Below are 22,302 nucleotides of genomic sequence, written 5' to 3'. Positions count from 1 at the left end.
GTGTGTGTCTCTCTCTGGTGTGTGTGTCTCTCTCTCTCTCTCTGGTGTGTGTGTCTCTCTCTCTCTCTCTGGTGTGTGTCTCTCTCTCTGGTGTGTGTGTCTCTCTCTCTCTCTGGTGTGTGTCTCTGTCTCTCTCTGGTGTGTGTGTGTCTCTCTCTCTGGTGTGTGTGTCTCTCTCTCTCTCTGGTGTGTGTCTCTCTCTCTCTCTCTGGTGTGTGTGTGTCTCTCTCTCTCTGGTGTGTGTGTCTCTCTCTGGTGTGTGTGTGTCTCTCTCTCTCTGGTATGTGTGTGTGTCTCTCTCTCTCTGGTGTGTGTGTGTCTCTCTCTGGTGTGTGTGTGTGTCTCTCTCTCTCTCTGGTGTGTGTGTCTCTCTCTCTCTGGTGTGTGTGTCTCTCTCTCTGGTGTGTGTGTCTCTCTCTCTGGTGTGTGTGTCTCTCTCTCTGGTGTGTGTGTGTCTCTCTCTCTCTCTGCTGTGTGTGTCTCTCTCTCTGGTGTGTGTCTCTTTCTCTCTCTCTGGTGTGTGTGTCTTTCTCTCTCTCTGGTGTGTGTGTCTCTCTCTCTGGTGTGTGTGTCTCTATCTCTCTCTCTGGTGTGTGTGTCTCTCTCTCTGGTGTGTGTCTCTTTCTCTCTCTCTGGTGTGTGTGTGTTTCTCTCTCTCTGGTGTGTGTGTGTCTCTCTCTCTGGTGTGTGTCTCTTTCTCTCTCTCTGGTGTGTGTGTCTTTCTCTCTCTCTGGTGTGTGTGTGTCTCTCTCTCTGGTGTGTGTGTGTCTCTCTCTCTCTGGTGTGTGTGTCTCTCTCTCTCTCTGGTGTGTGTGTGTCTCTCTCTCTGGTGTGTGTGTCTCTCTCTCTCTCTGGTGTGTGTCTCTCTCTCTGGTGTGTGTGTGTCTCTCTCTCTCTCTGGTGTGTGTGTGTCTCTCTCTCTCTCTCTGGTGTGTGTGTGTCTCTCTCTCTCTGGCTGTGTGTGTCTCTCTCTCTGGTGTGTGTGTGTCTCTCTCTCTCTGGTGTGTGTGTCTCTCTCTCTCTCTGGTGTGTGTGTCTCTCTCTCTCTCGTGTGTGTGTGTCTCTCTCTCTCTGGTGTGTGTCTCTCTCTCTCTCAGGTGTGTGTCTCTCTCTCTCTCAGGTGTGTGTCTCTCTCTCTCTCAGGTGTGTGTCTCTCTCTCTCTGGTGTGTGTGTCTCTCTCTCTCTGCTGTGTGTCTCTCTCTCTCTCTGGTGTGTGTGTGTCTCTCTCTCCCTCTGGTGTGTGTGTCTCTCTCTCTCTCTCTGGTGTGTGTGTGTCTCTCTCTGGTGTGTGTGTGTGTCTCTCTCTCTCTCTCTGGTGTGTGTGTCTCTCTCTCTCTCTCTGGTGTGTGTGTCTCTCTCTCTCTCTCTGGTGTGTGTGTCTCTCTCTCTCTGGTGTGTGTGTCTCTCTCTCTGGTGTGTGTGTCTCTCTCTCTCTCTGGTGTGTGTCTCTCTCTCTCTGGTGTGTGTCTCTCTCTCTCTCTCTGGTGTGTGTCTCTCTCTCTCTGGTGTGTGTCTCTCTCTCTCTCTGGTGTGTGTCTCTTTCTCTCTCTCTGGTGTGTGTGTCTCTCTCTCTCTCTCTCTCTCTGGTGTGTGTGTCTCTCTCTCTCTCTCTCTGGTGTGTGTGTCTCTCTCTCTCTCTGGTGTGTGTGTGTGTCTCTCTCTCTGGTGTGTGTCTCTTTCTCTCTCTCTGGTGTGTGTGTGTGTCTCTCTCTCTCTCTGGTGTGTGTGTGTCTCTCTCTCTCTCTCTGGTGTGTGTCTCTCTCTCTCTGGTGTGTGTGTGTCTCTCTCTCTCTGGTGTGTGTGTGTCTCTCTCTGGTGTGTGTCTCTCTCTCTCTCTCTGGTGTGTGTGTCTCTCTCTCTGGTGTGTGTGTCTCTCTCTCTCTCTCTGGTGTGTGTGTCTCTCTCTCTCTCTCTGGTGTGTGTGTCTCTGTCTCTCTCTGGTGTGTGTGTCTCTCTCTCTCTGGTGTGTGTGTGTCTCTCTCTCTGGTGTGTGTCTCTCTCTCTCTCTCTGGTGTGTCTCTCTCTCTCTCTCTGGTGTGTGTGTCTCTCTCTCTCTCTGGTGTGTGTCTCTCTCTCTCTCTCTCTGGTGTGTGTGTGTCTCTCTCTCTCTGGTGTGTGTGTCTCTCTCTGGTGTGTGTGTGTCTCTCTCTCTCTGGTATGTGTGTGTCTCTCTCTCTCTCTGGTGTGTGTGTGTCTCTCTCTGGTGTGTGTGTGTGTCTCTCTCTCTCTGGTGTGTGTGTCTCTCTCTCTGGTGTGTGTGTCTCTCTCTCTGGTGTGTGTGTCTCTCTCTCTCTCTCTGCTGTGTGTGTCTCTCTCTCTGGTGTGTTTCTCTTTCTCTCTCTGGTGTGTGTGTGTTTCTCTCTCTCTGGTGTGTGTGTGTCTCTCTCTCTGGTGTGTGTCTCTTTCTCTCTCTCTGGTGTGTGTGTCTTTCTCTCTCTCTGGTGTGTGTGTGTCTCTCTCTCTGGTGTGTGTGTGTCTCTCTCTCTCTGGTGTGTGTGTCTCTCTCTCTCTCTGGTGTGTGTGTGTCTCTCTCTCTGGTGTGTGTGTGTCTCTCTCTCTCTGGTGTGTGTCTCTCTCTCTGGTGTGTGTGTGTCTCTCTCTCTCTCTCTGGTGTGTGTGTGTCTCTCTCTCTCTCTCTGGTGTGTGTGTCTCTCTCTCTCTCTGGCTGTGTGTGTCTCTCTCTCTGGTGTGTGTGTGTCTCTCTCTCTCTCTGGTGTGTGTGTCTCTCTCTCTCTCTCTGGTGTGTGTGTCTCTCTCTCTCTGGTGTGTGTCTCTCTCTCTCTCTGGTGTGTGTGTCTCTCTCTCTCTCGTGTGTGTGTGTCTCTCTCTCTCTCTGGTGTGTGTGTGTCTCTCTCTCTCTCAGGTGTGTGTCTCTCTCTCTCTCAGGTGTGTGTCTCTCTCTCTCTGGTGTGTGTGTCTCTCTCTCTCTGCTGTGTGTCTCTCTCTCTCTCTGGTGTGTGTGTGTCTCTCTCTCTCTCTGGTGTGTGTGTCTCTCTCTCTCTCTCTGGTGTGTGTCTCTCTCTCTCTCTCTGGTGTGTGTGTCTCTCTCTCTCTGGTGTGTGTGTGTCTCTCTCTCTCTGGTGTGTGTGTCTCTCTCTCTCTCTGGTGTGTGTCTCTCTCTCTCTGGTGTGTGTCTCTCTCTCTCTCTCTGGTGTGTGTGTGTCTCTCTCTCTCTGGTGTGTGTCTCTTTCTCTCTCTCTGGTGTGTGTGTGTGTGTCTCTCTCTCTCTGGTGTGTGTGTGTCTCTCTCTCTCTCTCTGGTGTGTGTCTCTCTCTCTCTGGTGTGTGTGTGTCTCTCTCTCTCTCTGGTGTGTGTGTCTCTCTCTCTCTCTGGTGTGTGTGTCTCTCTCTCTGGTGTGTGTCTCTTTCTCTCTCTCTGGTGTGTGTGTGTCTCTCTCTCTCTCTCTGGTGTGTGTGTGTCTCTCTCTCTCTCTCTGGTGTGTGTCTCTCTCTCTCTGGTGTGTGTGTGTCTCTCTCTCTCTCTGGTGTGTGTGTCTCTCTCTCTCTGGTGTGTGTGTCTCTCTCTCTGGTGTGTGTGTCTCTCTCTCTGGTGTGTGTGTCTCTCTCTCTGGTGTGTGTGTGTCTCTCTCTCTCTCTGCTGTGTGTGTCTCTCTCTCTGGTGTGTGTCTCTTTCTCTCTCTCTGGTGTGTGTGTCTTTCTCTCTCTCTGGTGTGTGTGTCTCTCTCTCTGGTGTGTGTGTCTCTATCTCTCTCTCTGGTGTGTGTGTCTCTCTCTCTGGTGTGTGTCTCTTTCTCTCTCTCTGGTGTGTGTGTGTTTCTCTCTCTCTGGTGTGTGTGTGTCTCTCTCTCTCTCTGGTGTGTGTGTCTCTCTCTCTCTGGTGTGTGTGTCTCTCTCTCTGGTGTGTGTGTCTCTCTCTCTGGTGTGTGTGTCTCTCTCTCTGGTGTGTGTGTGTCTCTCTCTCTCTCTGCTGTGTGTGTCTCTCTCTCTGGTGTGTGTGTCTTCTCTCTCTCTGGTGTGTGTGTCTCTCTCTCTCTGGTGTGTGTGTGTCTCTCTCTCTGGTGTGTGTCTCTCTCTCTCTGGTGTGTGTCTCTCTCTCTCTCTCTCTGGTGTGTGTCTCTCTCTCTCTCTCTGGTGTGTGTGTCTCTCTCTCTCTGGTGTGTGTGTGTCTCTCTCTCTGGTGTGTGTGTGTCTCTCTCTCTGGTGTGTCTCTCTCTCTGGTGTGTGTGTGTCTCTCTCTCTCTGGTGTGTGTGTGTCTCTCTCTCTCTGGTGTGTCTCTCTCTCTCTGGTGTGTGTCTCTCTCTCTCTCTCTCTGGTGTGTGTATCTTTCTCTCTCTCTGGTGTGTGTCTCTCTCTCTCTCTCTCTCTCTGGTGTGTGTGTCTCTCTCTCTCTCTGGTGTGTGTGTGTGTCTCTCGCTCTGGTGTGTGTGTCTCTCTCTCTGGTGTGTGTGTCTCTCTCTCTGGTGTGTGTGTCTCTCTCTCACTCTCTGGAGTGTGTGTGTCTCTCTCTCTGGTGTGTGTGCCTCTCTCTTGGTGTGTGTGTCTCTCCCTCTCTCTGGTGTGTGTGTGTCTCTCTCTGGTGTGTGTGTCTCTCTCTCTCTCTGGTGTGTGTGTGTCTCTCTCTCTCTGGTGTGTGTGTGTCTCTGGTGTGTGTGTCTCTCTCTCTCTCTCTGGTGTGTGTGTCTCTCTCTCTCTCTCTGGTGTGTGTGTCTCTCTCTCTCTCTGGTGTGTGTCTCTGTCTCTCTCTGGTGTGTGTGTGTCTCTCTCTCTGGTGTGTGTGTCTCTCTCTCTCTCTGGTGTGTGTCTCTCTCTCTCTCTCTGGTGTGTGTGTGTCTCTCTCTCTCTGGTGTGTGTGTCTCTCTCTGGTGTGTGTGTGTCTCTCTCTCTCTGGTATGTGTGTGTGTCTCTCTCTCTCTGGTGTGTGTGTGTCTCTCTCTGGTGTGTGTGTGTGTCTCTCTCTCTCTCTGGTGTGTGTGTCTCTCTCTCTCTGGTGTGTGTGTCTCTCTCTCTGGTGTGTGTGTCTCTCTCTCTGGTGTGTGTGTCTCTCTCTCTGGTGTGTGTGTGTCTCTCTCTCTCTCTGCTGTGTGTGTCTCTCTCTCTGGTGTGTGTCTCTTTCTCTCTCTCTGGTGTGTGTGTCTTTCTCTCTCTCTGGTGTGTGTGTCTCTCTCTCTGGTGTGTGTGTCTCTATCTCTCTCTCTGGTGTGTGTGTCTCTCTCTCTGGTGTGTGTCTCTTTCTCTCTCTCTGGTGTGTGTGTGTTTCTCTCTCTCTGGTGTGTGTGTGTCTCTCTCTCTGGTGTGTGTCTCTTTCTCTCTCTCTGGTGTGTGTGTCTTTCTCTCTCTCTGGTGTGTGTGTGTCTCTCTCTCTGGTGTGTGTGTGTCTCTCTCTCTCTGGTGTGTGTGTCTCTCTCTCTCTCTGGTGTGTGTGTGTCTCTCTCTCTGGTGTGTGTGTCTCTCTCTCTCTCTGGTGTGTGTCTCTCTCTCTGGTGTGTGTGTGTCTCTCTCTCTCTCTGGTGTGTGTGTGTCTCTCTCTCTCTCTCTGGTGTGTGTGTGTCTCTCTCTCTCTGGCTGTGTGTGTCTCTCTCTCTGGTGTGTGTGTGTCTCTCTCTCTCTGGTGTGTGTGTCTCTCTCTCTCTCTGGTGTGTGTGTCTCTCTCTCTCTCGTGTGTGTGTGTCTCTCTCTCTCTGGTGTGTGTCTCTCTCTCTCTCAGGTGTGTGTCTCTCTCTCTCTCAGGTGTGTGTCTCTCTCTCTCTCAGGTGTGTGTCTCTCTCTCTCTGGTGTGTGTGTCTCTCTCTCTCTGCTGTGTGTCTCTCTCTCTCTCTGGTGTGTGTGTGTCTCTCTCTCCCTCTGGTGTGTGTGTCTCTCTCTCTCTCTCTGGTGTGTGTGTGTCTCTCTCTGGTGTGTGTGTGTGTCTCTCTCTCTCTCTCTGGTGTGTGTGTCTCTCTCTCTCTCTCTGGTGTGTGTGTCTCTCTCTCTCTCTCTGGTGTGTGTGTCTCTCTCTCTCTGGTGTGTGTGTCTCTCTCTCTGGTGTGTGTGTCTCTCTCTCTCTCTGGTGTGTGTCTCTCTCTCTCTGGTGTGTGTCTCTCTCTCTCTCTCTGGTGTGTGTCTCTCTCTCTCTGGTGTGTGTCTCTCTCTCTCTCTGGTGTGTGTCTCTTTCTCTCTCTCTGGTGTGTGTGTCTCTCTCTCTCTCTCTCTCTGGTGTGTGTGTCTCTCTCTCTCTCTCTCTGGTGTGTGTGTCTCTCTCTCTCTCTGGTGTGTGTGTGTGTCTCTCTCTCTGGTGTGTGTCTCTTTCTCTCTCTCTGGTGTGTGTGTGTGTCTCTCTCTCTCTCTGGTGTGTGTGTGTCTCTCTCTCTCTCTCTGGTGTGTGTCTCTCTCTCTCTGGTGTGTGTGTGTCTCTCTCTCTCTGGTGTGTGTGTGTCTCTCTCTGGTGTGTGTCTCTCTCTCTCTCTCTGGTGTGTGTGTCTCTCTCTCTGGTGTGTGTGTCTCTCTCTCTCTCTCTGGTGTGTGTGTCTCTCTCTCTCTCTCTGGTGTGTGTGTCTCTGTCTCTCTCTGGTGTGTGTGTCTCTCTCTCTCTGGTGTGTGTGTGTCTCTCTCTCTGGTGTGTGTCTCTCTCTCTCTCTCTGGTGTGTCTCTCTCTCTCTCTCTGGTGTGTGTGTCTCTCTCTCTCTCTGGTGTGTGTCTCTCTCTCTCTCTCTCTGGTGTGTGTGTGTCTCTCTCTCTCTGGTGTGTGTGTCTCTCTCTGGTGTGTGTGTGTCTCTCTCTCTCTGGTATGTGTGTGTCTCTCTCTCTCTCTGGTGTGTGTGTGTCTCTCTCTGGTGTGTGTGTGTGTCTCTCTCTCTCTGGTGTGTGTGTCTCTCTCTCTGGTGTGTGTGTCTCTCTCTCTGGTGTGTGTGTCTCTCTCTCTCTCTCTGCTGTGTGTGTCTCTCTCTCTGGTGTGTTTCTCTTTCTCTCTCTGGTGTGTGTGTGTTTCTCTCTCTCTGGTGTGTGTGTGTCTCTCTCTCTGGTGTGTGTCTCTTTCTCTCTCTCTGGTGTGTGTGTCTTTCTCTCTCTCTGGTGTGTGTGTGTCTCTCTCTCTGGTGTGTGTGTGTCTCTCTCTCTCTGGTGTGTGTGTCTCTCTCTCTCTCTGGTGTGTGTGTGTCTCTCTCTCTGGTGTGTGTGTGTCTCTCTCTCTCTGGTGTGTGTCTCTCTCTCTGGTGTGTGTGTGTCTCTCTCTCTCTCTCTGGTGTGTGTGTGTCTCTCTCTCTCTCTCTGGTGTGTGTGTCTCTCTCTCTCTCTGGCTGTGTGTGTCTCTCTCTCTGGTGTGTGTGTGTCTCTCTCTCTCTCTGGTGTGTGTGTCTCTCTCTCTCTCTCTGGTGTGTGTGTCTCTCTCTCTCTGGTGTGTGTCTCTCTCTCTCTCTGGTGTGTGTGTCTCTCTCTCTCTCGTGTGTGTGTGTCTCTCTCTCTCTCTGGTGTGTGTGTGTCTCTCTCTCTCTCAGGTGTGTGTCTCTCTCTCTCTCAGGTGTGTGTCTCTCTCTCTCTGGTGTGTGTGTCTCTCTCTCTCTGCTGTGTGTCTCTCTCTCTCTGGTGTGTGTGTGTCTCTCTCTCTCTCTGGTGTGTGTGTCCTCTCTCTCTCTCTCTGGTGTGTGTCTCTCTCTCTCTCTCTGGGTGTGTGTGTCTCTCTCTCTCTGGTGTGTGTGTGTCTCTCTCTCTCTGGTGTGTGTGTCTCTCTCTCTCTCTGGTGTGTGTCTCTCTCTCTCTGGTGTGTGTCTCTCTCTCTCTCTCTGGTGTGTGTGTGTCTCTCTCTCTCTGGTGTGTGTCTCTTTCTCTCTCTCTGGTGTGTGTGTGTGTCTCTCTCTCTCTGGTGTGTGTGTGTCTCTCTCTCTCTCTCTGGTGTGTGTCTCTCTCTCTCTGGTGTGTGTGTGTCTCTCTCTCTCTGGTGTGTGTGTCTCTCTCTCTCTCGGTGTGTGTCTCTCTGGTGTGTGTCTCTTTCTCTCTCTCTGTGTGTGTGTCTCTCTCTCTCTCTCTGGTGTGTGTGTGTCTCTCTCTCTCTCTCTGGTGTGTGTCTCTCTCTCTCTGGTGTGTGTGTGTCTCTCTCTCTCTCTGGTGTGTGTGTCCTCTCTCTCTCTGGTGTGTGTGTCTCTCTCTCTGGTGTGTGTGTCTCTCTCTCTGGTGTGTGTGTCTCTCTCTCTGGTGTGTGTGTGTCTCTCTCTCTCTCTGCTGTGTGTGTCTCTCTCTCTGGTGTGTGTCTCTTTCTCTCTCTCTGGTGTGTGTGTCTTTCTCTCTCTCTGGTGTGTGTGTCTCTCTCTCTGGTGTGTGTGTCTCTATCTCTCTCTCTGGTGTGTGTGTCTCTCTCTCTGGTGTGTGTCTCTTTCTCTCTCTCTGGTGTGTGTGTGTTTCTCTCTCTCTGGTGTGTGTGTGTCTCTCTCTCTGGTGTGTGTCTCTTTCTCTCTCTCTGGTGTGTGTGTCTTTCTCTCTCTCTGGTGTGTGTGTCTCTCTCTCTGGTGTGTGTGTGTCTCTCTCTCTCTGGTGTGTGTGTCTCTCTCTCTCTCTGGTGTGTGTGTGTCTCTCTCTCTGATGTGTGTGTGTCTCTCTCTCTCTGGTGTGTGTCTCTCTCTCTGGTGTGTGTGTGTCTCTCTCTCTCTCTGGTGTGTGTGTGTCTCTCTCTCTCTCTGGTGTGTGTGTGTCTCTCTCTCTCTGGCTGTGTGTGTCTCTCTCTCTGGTGTGTGTGTGTGTCTCTCTCTCTGGTGTGTGTGTCTCTCTCTCTCTCTGGTGTGTGTGTCTCTCTCTCTCTCTCGTGTGTGTGTGTCTCTCTCTCTCTCAGGTGTGTGTCTCTCTCTCTCTCAGGTGTGTGTCTCTCTCTCTCTGGTGTGGTGTCTCTCTCTCTGCTGTGTGTCTCTCTCTCTCTCTGGTGTGTGTGTGTCTCTCTCTCCCTCTGGTGTGTGTGTCTCTCTCTCTCTCTCTGGTGTGTGTGTGTCTCTCTCTGGTGTGTGTGTGTCTCTCTCTCTCTCTCTGGTGTGTGTGTCTCTCTCTCTCTCTCTGGTGTGTGTGTCTCTCTCTCTCTCTCTGGTGTGTGTGTCTCTCTCTCTCTGGTGTGTGTGTGTCTCTCTCTCTGGTGTGTGTGTCTCTCTCTCTCTCTGGTGTGTGTCTCTCTCTCTCTCTGGTGTGTGTCTCTCTCTCTCTCTCTGGTGTGTGTCTCTCTCTCTCTGGTGTGTGTCTCTCTCTCTCTCTGGTGTGTGTCTCTCTCTCTCTCTCTCTCTGGTGTGTGTGTGTCTCTCTCTCTCTCTCTCTCTGGTGTGTGTGTCTCTCTCTCTCTCTCTGGTGTGTGTGTCTCTGTCTCTCTCTGGTGTGTGTCTCTCTCTCTCTCTGGTGTGTGTGTCTCTCTCTCTGGTGTGTGTCTCTCTCTCTCTGGTGTGTGTGTCTCTCTCTCTCTGGTGTGTGTGTCTCTCTCTGGTGTGTGTGTGTCTCTCTCTCTCTGGTATGTGTGTGTCTCTCTCTCTCTCTGGTGTGTGTGTGTCTCTCTCTGGTGTGTGTGTGTGTCTCTCTCTCTCTGGTGTGTGTGTCTCTCTCTCTCTGGTGTGTGTGTCTCTCTCTCTGGTGTGTGTGTCTCTCTCTCTCTCTCTGCTGTGTGTGTCTCTCTCTCTGGTGTGTGTCTCTTTCTCTCTCTCTGGTGTGTGTGTCTTTCTCTCTCTCTGGTGTGTGTGTCTCTCTCTCTGGTGTGTGTGTCTCTATCTCTCTCTCTGGTGTGTGTGTCTCTCTCTCTGGTGTATGTCTCTTTCTCTCTCTGGTGTGTGTGTGTTTCTCTCTCTCTGGTGTGTGTGTGTCTCTCTCTCTGGTGTGTGTCTCTTTCTCTCTCTCTGGTGTGTGTGTCTTTCTCTCTCTCTGGTGTGTGTGTGTCTCTCTCTCTGGTGTGTGTGTGTCTCTCTCTCTCTGGTGTGTGTGTCTCTCTCTCTCTCTGGTGTGTGTGTGTCTCTCTCTCTGGTGTGTGTGTGTCTCTCTCTCTCTGGTGTGTGTCTCTCTCTCTGGTGTGTGTGTGTCTCTCTCTCTCTCTCTGGTGTGTGTGTGTCTCTCTCTCTCTCTGGTGTGTGTGTCTCTCTCTCTCTCTGGCTGTGTGTGTCTCTCTCTCTGGTGTGTGTGTGTCTCTCTCTCTCTGGTGTGTGTGTCTCTCTCTCTCTCTGGTGTGTGTGTCTCTCTCTCTCTGGTGTGTGTCTCTCTCTCTCTCTGGTGTGTGTGTCTCTCTCTCTCTCGTGTGTGTGTGTCTCTCTCTCTCTCTGGTGTGTGTGTGTCTCTCTCTCTCTCAGGTGTGTGTCTCTCTCTCTCTCAGGTGTGTGTCTCTCTCTCTCTGGTGTGTGTGTCTCTCTCTCTCTGCTGTGTGTGTCTCTCTCTCTCTGGTGTGTGTGTGTCTCTCTCTCTCTCTGGTGTGTGTGTCTCTCTCTCTCTCTCTGGTGTGTGTGTGTCTCTCTCTGGTGTGTGTGTGTGTCTCTCTCTCTCTCTCTGGTGTGTGTGTCTCTCTCTCTCTGGTGTGTGTGTGTCTCTCTCTGGTGTGTGTGTGTGTCTCTCTCTCTCTCTCTGGTGTGTGTCTCTCTCTCTCTCTCTGGTGTGTGTCTCTCTCTCTCTCTCTGGTGTGTGTGTCTCTCTCTCTCTGGTGTGTGTGTGTCTCTCTCTCTCTCTGGTGTGTGTGTCTCTCTCTCTCTCTGGTGTGTGTCTCTCTCTCTCTGGTGTGTGTCTCTCTCTCTCTCTCTGGTGTGTGTGTGTCTCTCTCTCTCTGGTGTGTGTGTCTCTTCTCTCTCTCTGGTGTGTGTGTGTCTCTCTCTCTCTCTCTGGTGTGTGTGTGTCTCTCTCTCTCTCTCTGGTGTGTGTCTCTCTCTCTCTGGTGTGTGTGTGTCTCTCTCTCTCTCTGGTGTGTGTGTCTCTCTCTCTCTCTGGTGTGTGTGTCTCTCTCTCTGGTGTGTGTCTCTTTCTCTCTCTCTGGTGTGTGTGTCTCTCTCTCTCTCTCGGTGTGTGTGTGTCTCTCTCTCTCTCTCTGGTGTGTGTCTCTCTCTCTCTGGTGTGTGTGTCTCTCTCTCTCTCTGGTGTGTGTGTCTCTCTCTCTCTGGTGTGTGTGTCTCTCTCTCTCGTGTGTGTGTGTCTCTCTCTCTCTGGTGTGTGTCTCTCTCTCTCTCAGGTGTGTGTGTCTCTCTCTCTGGTGTGTGTGTGTCTCTCTCTCTCTCTCTGGTGTGTGTGTGTGTCTCTCTCTCTCTCTGGTGTGTGTCTCTCTCTCTCTGGTGTGTGTGTCTCTCTCTCTCTCTCTGGTGTGTGTGTGTCTCTCTCTCTGGTATGTGTGTGTCTCTCTCTCTCTGGTGTGTGTGTCTCTCTCTCTCTCTGGTGTGTGTCTCTCTCTCTCTGGTGTGTGTGTCTCTCTCTCTCTCTCTGGTGTGTGTGTCTCTCCTCTGGTGTGTGTGTCTCTCTCTCTCTCTCTGGTGTGTGTGTCTCTCTCTCTCTCTGGTGTGTGTGTCTCTCTCTCTCTCTGTGTGTGTGTGTCTCTTTCTCTCTGGTGTGTGTCTCTCTCTCTGGTGTGTGTGTCTCTCTCTCTCTCTGGTGTGTGTGTCTCTCTCTCTCTGGTGTGTGTGTGTCTCTCTCTCTCTCTGGTGTGTGTGTCTCTCTCTCTGGTGTGTGTGTCTCTCTCTCTCTCTGGTGTGTGTGTGTCTCTCTCTCTCTGGTGTGTGTGTCTCTCTCTCTCTCTGGTGTGTGTGTCTCTCTCTCTCTCTCTGGTGTGTGTCTCTCTCTCTCTCTGGTGTGTGTCTCTCTCTCTCTGGTGTGTGTGTCTCTCTCTCTGGTGTGTGTGTCTCTCTCTCTCTCTGGTGTGTGTGTGTCTCTCTCTGCTGTGTGTGTCTCTCTCTCTCTGTGTGTGTCTCTCTCTCTCTGGTGTGTGTGTCTCTCTCTCTCTCTGGTGTGTGTGTCTCTCTCTCTCTCTGGTGTGTGTGTCTCTCTCTCTCTGGCTGTGTCTCTCTCTCTCTGCTGTGTGGTCTCTCTCTCTCTGGTGTGTGTGTCTCTCTCTCTCTCTGGTGTGTGTGTCTCTCTCTCTGCTGTGTGTGTCTCTCTCTCTCTGGTGTGTGTGTGTCTCTCTCTCTCTCTCTGGTGTGTGTGTCTCTCTCTCTCTCTGGTGTGTGTGTGTCTCTCTCTCTCTGGTGTGTGTGTGTCTCTCTCTCTCTCTGGTGTGTGTGTGTCTCTCTCTCTCTCTGGTGTGTGTGTCTCTCTCTCTCTCTGGTGTGTGAGTCTCTCTCTCTCTGGCTGTGTGTGTGTCTCTCTCTCTCTGGTGTGTGTGTGTCTCTCTCTCTCTGGTGTGTGTGTGTGTCTCTCTCTCTGGTGTGTGTGTCTTTCTCTCTGGTGTGTGTGTGTCTCTCTCTCTCTGGTGTGTGTGTGTCTCTCTCTCTGGTGTGTGTGTCTCTCTCTCTCTCTCTGGTGTGTGTGTCTCTCTCTCTCTCTGGTGTTTGTGTCTCTCTCTCTCTGGTGTGTGTGTGTCTCTGTCTCTCTGGTGTGTGTCTCTTTCTCTCTCTCTGGTGTGTGTGTGTGTCTCTCTCTCTGGTGTGTGTCTCTTTCTCTCTCTCTGGTGTGTGTGTCTTTCTCTCTCTCTGGTGTGTGTGTGTCTCTCTCTCTGGTGTGTGTCTCTTTCTCTCTCTCTGGTGTGTGTGTCTTTCTCTCTCTCTGGTGTGTGTGTGTCTCTCTCTCTGGTGTGTGTGTGTCTCTCTCTCTCTGGTGTGTGTCTCTCTCTCTGGTGTGTGTGTGTCTCTCTCTCTCTGGTGTGTGTGTCTCTCTCTCTCTCTGGTGTGTGTGTCTCTCTCTCTGGTGTGTGTGTCTCTCTCTCTCTCTCTGGTGTGTGTGTCTCTCTCTCTCTGGTGTGTGTGTGTGTCTCTCTCTCTCTGGTGTGTGTGTCTCTCTCTCTCTCTCTGGTGTGTGTGTCTCTCTCTCTCTGGTGTGTGTCTCTCTCTCTCTCTCTGGTGTGTGTGTCTCTCTCTCTCAGGCGTGTGTGTGTGTCTCTCTCTCTCTGGTGTGTGTGTGTCTCTCTCTCTGGTGTGTGTCTCTCTCTCTCTCTGGTGTGTGTGTCTCTCTCTCTCTGGTGTGTGTGTCTCTCTCTCTCTGGTGTGTGTCTCTCTCTGGTGTGTGTGTCTCTCTCTCTCTCTCTCTGGTGTGTGTCTCTCTCTCTCTCTGGTGTGTGTGTCTCTCTCTCTCTCTGGTGTGTGTGTGTGTCTCTCTCTCTCTTGTGTGTGTGTCTCTCTCTCTCTGGTGTGTGTCTCTCTCTCTCTGGTGTGTGTGTGTCTCTCTCTCTCTGGTGTGTGTGTCTCTCTCTGGTGTGTGTCTCTCTTCTGGTGTGTGTCTCTCTCTCTCTGGTGTGTGTGTTTCTCTCTCTCTCTGGTGTGTGTGTCTCTCTCTCTCTCTCTGGTGTGTGTGTCTCTCTCTCTGGTGTGTGTGTCTCTCTGTCTGGTGTGTGTGTCTCTCTCTCTGGTGTGTCTCTCTCTCTCTCTCTCTGGTGTGTGTGTCTCTCTCTCTCTGGTGTGTGTGTCTCTCTGTCTGGTGTGTGTGTCTCTCTGTCTGGTGTGTGTGTCTCTCTCTCTGGTGTGTCTCTCTCTCTCTCTCTCTGGTGTGTGTCTCTCTCTCTGGTGTGTGTGTCTCTCTCTCTCTCTCTGGTGTGTGTCTCTCTGTTTCTCTCTCTCTCTCTCTGTGGCATGTTTGTGTGTGTGTGTCTCTCTCTCTCCTTCTGGTGTGTGTGTGTGTCTCTCTCTCTGGTGTGTGTCTCTCACTCTCTCTCTCTCTGGTGTGTGTCTCTCTCTCTCTCTCTCTCTCTGTTGTGTGTGTCTCTCTCTCTTTCTGGTGTGTGTCTCTCACTCTCTCTCTCTGGTGTCTCCCTCTCTCTCTCCTTCTCTGTTGTGTGTGTGTCTCTCTCTCTCTCTTTCTGGTGTGTGTGTGTCTCTCTCTCTCTCTGGTGTCTCCCTCTCTCTCTCCCTCTCTGGTGTGTGTGTCTCTCTCTCTCTCTCTGGTGTGTGTGTGTGTCTCTCTCTCTCTCTCTCACTTCCCCCCCACTCTCTCTCTCTCTCTCTTCCCCCCCACTCCCTCTCTCTTCTAACCCACTCTCTCTCTCTTCCCCACTCTCTCTCTCTTCCCCACTCTCTCTCTCTCTCTCTTCCCCCCCACTCTCTCTCTCTCTTCCCCCCTCTCTCTCTGTCTCTTCCCCACTCTCTCTTTCTATCTCCCCCCCTCTCTCCCTCTCTTCCTCCCCACTCTCTCTCTCTCTCTTCCCCCCCTCACTCTCTCTCTCTCTCTTCCCCCACTCTCCCTCTCTCTCTCTTCCCCCCTCTCTCTCTCTCTCTTCCCCCCCACTCTCTCTCTCTTACCCCCACTCTCTCTCTCTCTTCCGCCCCACTCTCTCCCTCTCTCTCTTCCCCCTCTCTCTATCTCTCTTCCCCCCTCTCTCTCTCTCTCTTCCCCCCGACTCTCTCTCTCTCCCTCTCTCTCTTCCCCCTCTCTCTATCTCTCTTCCCCCCTCTCTCTCTCTCTCTTCCCCCCGACTCTCTCTCTCTCTCTCTCTTCCCCACCACTCTGTCTCTCCGCCCCCTCTCTCTCTCTCTCTTCCCCCCACTCTCCGGCTTCCCCCCCGCACTATCTCTCTCTCTCTCTCTTTCCCCCGACTCTCTCTCTTTCGCCCCACTCTCTCTCTCTTCCCCCCACTCTTTCTCTCTCTTCCCCCTCTCTCTCTATTCCGCCCACTCTCTCTCACTCTCTTCCCCCCACCACTCTCTCTCTCTTCCCCCCACTCTCTCCCTCTTCCCCCCCACTCACTCCCTCTTCCCCCCCAATCTCTCTCACCCCCCACTCTCTCTCCCTTTCCCCCCAACTCTCTCTCTCTTACCCCCACGCTCTCTCTCTCTCCCTCTTCCCCTCTCTCTCTCTTACCCCACTCTCTCTCTCTCTTCCCTCCACTCTCTCTCTCTTCCCCCACTCTCTCTCTCTCTTCCCCCCCACTCTCTCTCTCTCTTCCCCCCTCTCTCTCTCTCTCTTTCCCCCACTCTCTCTCTCTCTTTCCCCCCACTCTCTCTCTCTCTTTCCCCCCACTCTCTCTCTCTTCCCCCCACTCTCTCCCACTTCGCCCTCACTCTCCCCCTCTTCCCCCCCACTCTCTCTCTCTTTTCCTCCCATTCTCTCTATCTTCCCCCCAATCTCTCTCTCCCCCCACTCTCTCTCTCTTTCCCCCCACTCTCTCTCTTCCCCCCCACTCTCTCTCTTACCCCCACTCTCTCCCTCTCTCCCTCTTCCCCTCTCTCTCTCTTTCCCCCCACTCTCTCTCTTCCCTCCACTCTCTCTCTCTCTTCTCCCCACTCTCTCTCTCTTCCCCCTCTCTCTCTCTTTCCCCCATTCTCTCTCTCTGCCCCCCCACTCTCTCTCTCTTCCCCCCACTCTCTCTATCTTCCCCCCACTCTCTCCCTCTTCGCCCTCACTCTCTCCCTCTTCCCCCCCACTCTCTCTCTCTTTTCCCCCCACTCTCTCTATCTTCCCCCCCACTCTCTCCCCCTCCACTCTCTCTCTCTTTCCCACCCTTCTGTCTCCCTCTTCCCCTCTCTCTCTCTTACCCCACTCTCTCTCTCTTCCCTCCACTCTCTCTCTCTACCCCCACTCTCTCTCTCTCTTCCCCCCCCCACTCTCTCTCTCTCTTCCCCCCTCTCTCTCTCTCTCTTTCCCCCACTCTCTCTCTCTCTTCCCCCCTCTCTCTCTCTCTCTTTCCCCCACTCTCTCTCTCTCTTTCCCCCCACTCTCTCTCTCTCTTTCCCCCCTCTCTCTCTCTCTTTCCCCCCTCTCTCTCTCTCTTCCCCCCACTCTCTCCCACTTCGCCCTCACTCTCCCCCTCTTCCCCCCCACTCTCTCTCTCTTTTCCCCCCACTCTCTCTATCTTGCCCCCAATCTCTCTCTCCCCCCACTCTCTCTGTCTTTCCCCCCACTCTCTCTCTCTTCCCCCCAACTCTCTCTCTTACCCCCACTCTCTCTCTCTCCCTCTACCCCTCTCTCTCTCTTTCCCCCCTCTCTCTCTTCCCTCCACTCTCTCTCTCTCTTCTCCCCACTCTCTCTCTCTCTCTTCCCCCCTCTCTCTCTCTTTCCCCCATTCTCTCTCTCTGCCCCCCCACTCTCTCTCTCTTCCCCCCACTCTCTCTATCTTCCCCCCACTCTCTCCCTCTTCGCCCTCACTCTCTCCCTCTTCCCCCCCACTCTCTCTCTCTTTTCCCCCCACTCTCTCTATCTTCCCCCCCCACTCTCTCTCCCCCTCCACTCTCTCTCTCTTTCCCACCCTTCTGTCTCTCTCTTCCCCCTCTCTCTCTTTCCCCCACTCTCTCTCTCTTCCCCCACTCTCTCTTCCCCCCCCACTCTCTCTCTTTCCCCCCCTCTCTCTCTCTGCCGCACTCTCTTCATCTCTCCCCCACTCTCTCTCTTTCCCCCTCACTATCTCTCTCCCCCACTCTATCTCTCTCTCTCCCCCACTCTCTCTATCTCTCTCCCCCACTCTCTCTCTTTCTCTATCTCTCTCTCTCTCTCCCTCACTCTCTCTATCTCTCTCCCCCACTCTCTCACTTTCTCCCCTCTCTCTCTCTTCCCCCGCCACTCTCTCTCTCTTCCCGCCCACACTCTCTCTCTTCGCCCCCTCTCTCTCTCTCTCCCACTCTCTATCTCTCTCCCCACTCTCTATCTCTTTCCCCCCTCTCTCCCCCACACTCTCTCCTTCACCCCTCTCTATCTCTCTCCCCCACTCTCTCTCTTTCCCCCTCTCTATCTCTCTCCCCCACTCTCTCTCTTTCCCCCTCTCGATCTCTCTCCCCCCTCTCTCTCTCTCCCACTCTCTATCTCTCTCCCCACTCTCTATCTCTTTCCCCCCTCTCTCTCCCCCACTCTCTCTCCTTCCCCCCTCTCTATCTCTCTCCCCCACTCTCTCTCTTTCCCCCTCTCTATCTCTCTCCCCCTCTCTCTCTTTCCCCCTCTCGATCTCTCTCCCCCACTCTCTCTCTTTCCCCCCTCTCTATCTCTCTCCCCCATTCTCTCTCTTTCCCCCTCTCTCTCTTCCCCCTCCCACTCTCTCTCTTTCCCCCCACACTCTCTCTCTTTCCCCCCTCTCTTTCTCTCCCACTCTCTGTCTCTCTCCCCCTCTCACTCTCTCCCCCTCTCCATCTCTCTCCCCCACTCTCTCTCTTTCTCTATCTCTCTCTCCCCCACACTCTCTCTCTCCCACACTCTCTCTCTTTCCCCCTCTCTATCTCTCTCCCACACTCTCTCTCTTTCTCTATCTCTCTCTCTTTTTCCCCCTCTCTCTCTCTTTCCCCCTCCTCTCTCTCTTTCCCCCTCCTCTCTTTCTCTCCCCCACTCTCTCTCTCTCCCCCACTCTCTCTCTTTCCCCCCTCTCTCTCTCTGTCCCCCACTCTCTCTCTCTTTCCCCCCTCTCTCTCTATCCCCCTCCTCTCTCTCTCTCCCCCACACTCTCTTTCCCCCTCTCTCTCTCCCCCCACTCTCTCTCTTTCCCCCTCTCTCTCTCCCCCACTCTCTCTATCTCTCTCCCCCACTCTCTCTCTTTCTCTATCTCTCTCTCTCTTTCCCCCCTCTCCATCTCTCTCCCCCACTCTCTCTCTTTCTCTATCTCTCTCTCTCTCCCCCACACTCTCTCTCTTTCCCCCTCTCTATCTCTCTCCTCCACTCTCTTTCTCTATCTCTCTCCCCCACTCTCTCTCTTTCCCCCTCTCTTTCCCTCTCCCCCACTCTCTCTCTTTTCCTATCTCTCTCTCTCCCCCACTCTCTCTATCTCTCCCCCCACTCTCTCTCTTTCCCCCTCTCCATCTCTCTCCCCCACTCTCTCTCTTTCTCTATCTCTCTCTCCCCCACAGTCTCTCTCTCCCACACTCTCTCTCTTTCCCCCTCTCTATCTCTCTCCCACACTCTCTCTCTTTCTCTATCTCTCTCTCTTTTTCCCCCTCTCTCTCTCTTTCCCCCTCCTATCTCTCTTTCCCCCTCCTCTCTTTCTCTCCCCCACTCTCTCTCTTTCTCTATCTCTCTCTTCCCCCTCTCTATCTCTCTCCCCCACTCTCTCTCTTTCTCTATCTCTCTCTCTCTTTCCCCCCTCTCTCTCTCTTTCCCCCTCCTCTCTCTCTCTTTCCCCCTCCTCTCTCTCTCTTTCCCCCTCTCTCTCTCTCCCACACTCTCTCTCTTTCCCCCCCTCTCTCTCTCCCCCACTCTCTCTCTTTCTCTATCTCTCTCTCTCTTTCCCCCCTCTCTCTCTCTTTCCCCCTCTCTCTCTTTCCCCCTCTCTCTCTCTCCCCCACTCTCTCTCTTTCCCCCCTCTCTCTCTCTTTCCCCCTCCTCTCTCTCTCTTTCCCCCTCTCTCTCTCTCCCCCACTCTCTCTCTCTTTCCCCCCTCTCTCTCTCTCTCTCTCTCCCCAACTCTCTCTCCCCCACTCTCTCTCCCCCCTCTTTCACTCTCTCCCCCACTCTCTCTCTTTCTCTATCTCTCTCTCTCTTTCCCCCCTCTCTCTCTCTTTCCCCCTCCTCTCTCTCTCTTTCCCCCCCTCTCTCTCTCTCCCCCCCCCACTCTCTCTCTTTCCCCCCTCTTTCACTCTCTCCCCCCACTCTCTCTCTCTCCCCCCACTCTCTCTCTTTCCCCCTCTCTCTCTCTCCCCCACTCTCTCTCTCTTTCTCTCTCTCTCTCACGCTCCGTTTACTCTTTTAGTTTTACAGATGTCGCTCTGGAGTTCAGCCAGTCTGAAAGGAGACAGTTCGCATTCCTGATGGTTTTAACCGAGGAGGAGTGCAGGGGGTCCACCATTGCATCCTACATTCCGTATCGGGATGACGGTCTACCTTACATCTCAACCCGTGTCTCAAACGACCTAAAACCCAAAGGGCGAAACTACATCGCTCTCTATCCCGTGATCGACGGACCATGTACAGAGTATGTACTGTTGAGGATCAGTGACGAGGAGAGAAAGAAAGGCATAACTACAAATGTTGCCCAGCGCTTTGCTGAACTGGTTCAGAAGCGAATCGGGAATAACGTGGGATGTGTCATTTTCTACAGCAGACTAACCCCGTGCACTAACTTTTGTTTCAGTAGTGATCCGGATTTCAACATCGTGACCTGCTTAAGAGAGCCTCCCTTTAGCACCATCTGGAAGAATCGCAATATTCACAAGTATTTTGTCTACAGTGAGGGGTTCGGGCCTGACACAAAGAATCAACCCCAAATCTGTGATAAATTGGGAGAAGTTGCTGGGGCCGGGTTTCAAATCAGACGATGCGATGGGAATGAGATTAGGTGTCGGATCTGCACCCAGCCAGACTACTGCCTTGATCCTCAGGACACAGAACCGCCCAGGAAAAAGGCGCGACACCATCTGCGTCTGTAATCATGCCCCATTCTCCAGATCAATCTCTATAATAATCCCTCATTCTCCAGATCAATCTCTATAATAATCCCTCATTCTCCAGATCAATCTCTATAATAATCCCTCATTCTCCAGATCAGTCTCTATAATAATCCCTCATTCTCCAGATCAATCTCAATAATAATCGCTCATTCTCCAGATCAATCTCTATAATAATCTCTCATTCTCCAGATCAATCTCTATAATAATCCCTCATTCTCCAGATCAATCTCTATAATAATCCCACATTCTCCAGATCAATCTCTATAATAATCCCTCATTCTCCAGATCAATCTCTATAATAAGCTCTCATTCTCCAGATCAATCTCTATAATAATCTCTCATTCTCCAGATCAATCTCTATAATAATCCCTCATTCTCCAGATCAGTCTCTATAATAATCCCTCATTCTCCAGATCAATCTCTATAATAATCCCTCATTCTCCAGATCAATCTCTATAATAATCTCTCATTCTCCAGATCAATCTCTATAATAATCCCTCATTCTCCAGATCAGTCTCTATAATAATCCCTCATTCTCCAGATCAATCTCAATAATAATCGCTCATTCTCCAGATCAATCTCTATAATAATCCCTCATTCTCCAGATCAATCTCTATAATAATCCCTCATTCTCCAGGTCAATCTCTATAATAATCCCTCATTCTCCAGATCAATCTCTATAATAATCCCTCATTCTCCAGATCAATCTCAATAATAATCCCTCATTCTCCAGATCAATCTCTATAATAATCCCTCATTCTCCAGATCAGTCTCTATAATAATCCCTCATTCTCCAGATCAATCTCTATAATAATCTCTCATTCTCCAGATCAATCTCTATAATAATCCCTCATTCTCCAGATCAGTCTCTATAATAATCCCTCATTCTCCAGATCAATCTCTATAATAATCCCTCATTCTCCAGATCAATCTCTATAATAATCTCTCATTCTCCAGATCAGTCTCTATAATAATCCCTCATTCTCCAGATCAGTCTCTATAATAATCCCTCATTCTCCAGATCAATCTCTATAATAATCTCTCATTCTCCAGATCAATCTCGATAATAATCCCTCATTCTCCAGATCAGTCTCTATAATAATCCCTCATTCTCCAGATCAATCTCGATAATAATCTGTCATTCTCCAGATCAATCTCTATAATAATCCCTCATTCTCCAGATCAGTCTCTATAATAATCCCTCATTCTCCAGATCAATCTCTATAATAATCCCACATTCTCCAGATCAATCTCTATAATAATCTCTCATTCTCCAGATCAGTCTCTATAATAATCCCTCATTCTCCAGATCAATCTCTATAATAATCCCACATTCTCCAGATCAATCTCTATAATAATCCCTCATTCTCCAGATCAATCTCTATAATAATCTCTCATTCTCCAGATCAATCTCTATAATAATCCCACATTCTCCAGATCAATCTCTATAATAATCCCTCATTCTCCAGATCAATCTCTATAATAATCTCTCATTCTCCAGATCAATCTCTATAATAATCTCTCATTCTCCAGATCAATCTCTATAATAATCCTTCATTCTCCAGATCAATCTCTATAATAATCTCTCATTCTCCAGATCAATCTCTATAATAATCCCTCATTCTCCAGATCAATCTCTATAATAATCTCTCATTCTCCAGATCAATCTCTATAATATTCACACATTCTCCAGATCAATCTCTATAATAATGCCTCATTCTCCAGATCAATCTCTATAATAATCCCTCATTCTCCAGATCAATCTCTATAATAATCTCTCATTCTCCAGATCAATCTCTATAATAATCCCACATTCTCCAGATCAATCTCTATAATAATCCCTCATTCTCCAGATCAATCTCTATAATAATCCCTCATTCTCCAGATCAGTCTCTATAATAATCCCTCATTCTCCAGATCAATCTCTATAATAATCCCTCATTCTCCAGATCAATCTCTATAATAATCCCTCATTCTCCAGATCAGTCTCTATAATAATCCCTCATTCTCCAGATCAATCTCTATAATAATCCCTCATTCTCCAGATCAATCTCTATAATAATCTCTCATTCTCCAGATCAATCTCTATAATAATCCCTCATTCTCCAGATCAATCTCTGTAATAATCCCTCATTCTCCAGATCAATCTCTATAATAATCTCTCATTCTCCAGATCAATCTCTATAATAATCCCTCATTCTCCAGATCAATCTCTATAATAATCCCTCATTCTCCAGATCAATCTCTATAATAATCCCACATTCTCCAGATCAATCTCTATAATAATCTCTCATTCTCCAGATCAATCTCTATAATAATCCCACATTCTCCAGATCAATCTCTATAATAATCTCTCATTCTCCAGATCAATCTCTATAATAATCCCTCATTCTCCAGATCAATCTCTGTAATAATCTCTAATTCTTCAGATCAATCTCTATAATAATCCCTCATTCTCCAGATCAATCTCTATAATAATCCCTCATTCTCCAGATCAATCTCTATAATAATCCCACATTCTCCAGATCAATCTCTATAATAATCCCTCATTCTCCAGATCAATCTCTATAATAATCCCACATTCTCCAGATCAATCTCTATAATAATCCCTCATTCTCCAGATCAATCTCGATAATAATCCCTCATTCTCCAAATCAATCTCTATAATAATCCCTCATTCTCCAGATCAATCTCTATAATAATCTCTCATTCTCCAGATCAATCTCTATAATAATCTATCATTCTCTAGATCAATCTCTATAATAATCCCTCATTCTCCAGATCAATCTCTATAATAATCTCTAATTCTTCAGATTAATCTCTATAATAATCTCTCATTCTCCAGATCAATCTCTATAATAATCTCTCATTCTCCAGATCAGTCTCTATAATAATCTCTCATTCTCCAGATCAATCTCTATAATAATCTCTCATTCTCCAGAT

The 22,302-nt window shown here is 50.3% G+C and overlaps 1 protein-coding gene across 1 annotated transcript in view; it reads left to right on the top strand.

The window, feature by feature from the left end:
* LOC137310141 (uncharacterized) overlaps window positions 1-19,415 on the top strand; it is a 31,255-nt gene extending 11,840 nt beyond the window's left edge. Inside the window, exon 3 of the mRNA XM_067978115.1 lies at window positions 18,663-19,415. Coding sequence (XP_067834216.1) covers window positions 18,663-19,338 — 676 coding nt within the window. The 3' untranslated portion in view covers window positions 19,339-19,415. The remainder of the gene's footprint in view (window positions 1-18,662) is intronic.
* The last annotated feature ends 2,887 nt before the right edge of the window (window positions 19,416-22,302 follow it).

The sequence above is a fragment of the Heptranchias perlo genome, unplaced genomic scaffold (assembly GCF_035084215.1).
Source record: "Heptranchias perlo isolate sHepPer1 unplaced genomic scaffold, sHepPer1.hap1 HAP1_SCAFFOLD_227, whole genome shotgun sequence".
NCBI classification, from domain to species: Eukaryota; Metazoa; Chordata; class Chondrichthyes; order Hexanchiformes; family Hexanchidae; genus Heptranchias; species Heptranchias perlo.
The sequence above is the reverse complement of the archived record's forward strand: the minus strand, read 5'-3'. Positions and strand labels throughout refer to the sequence as shown.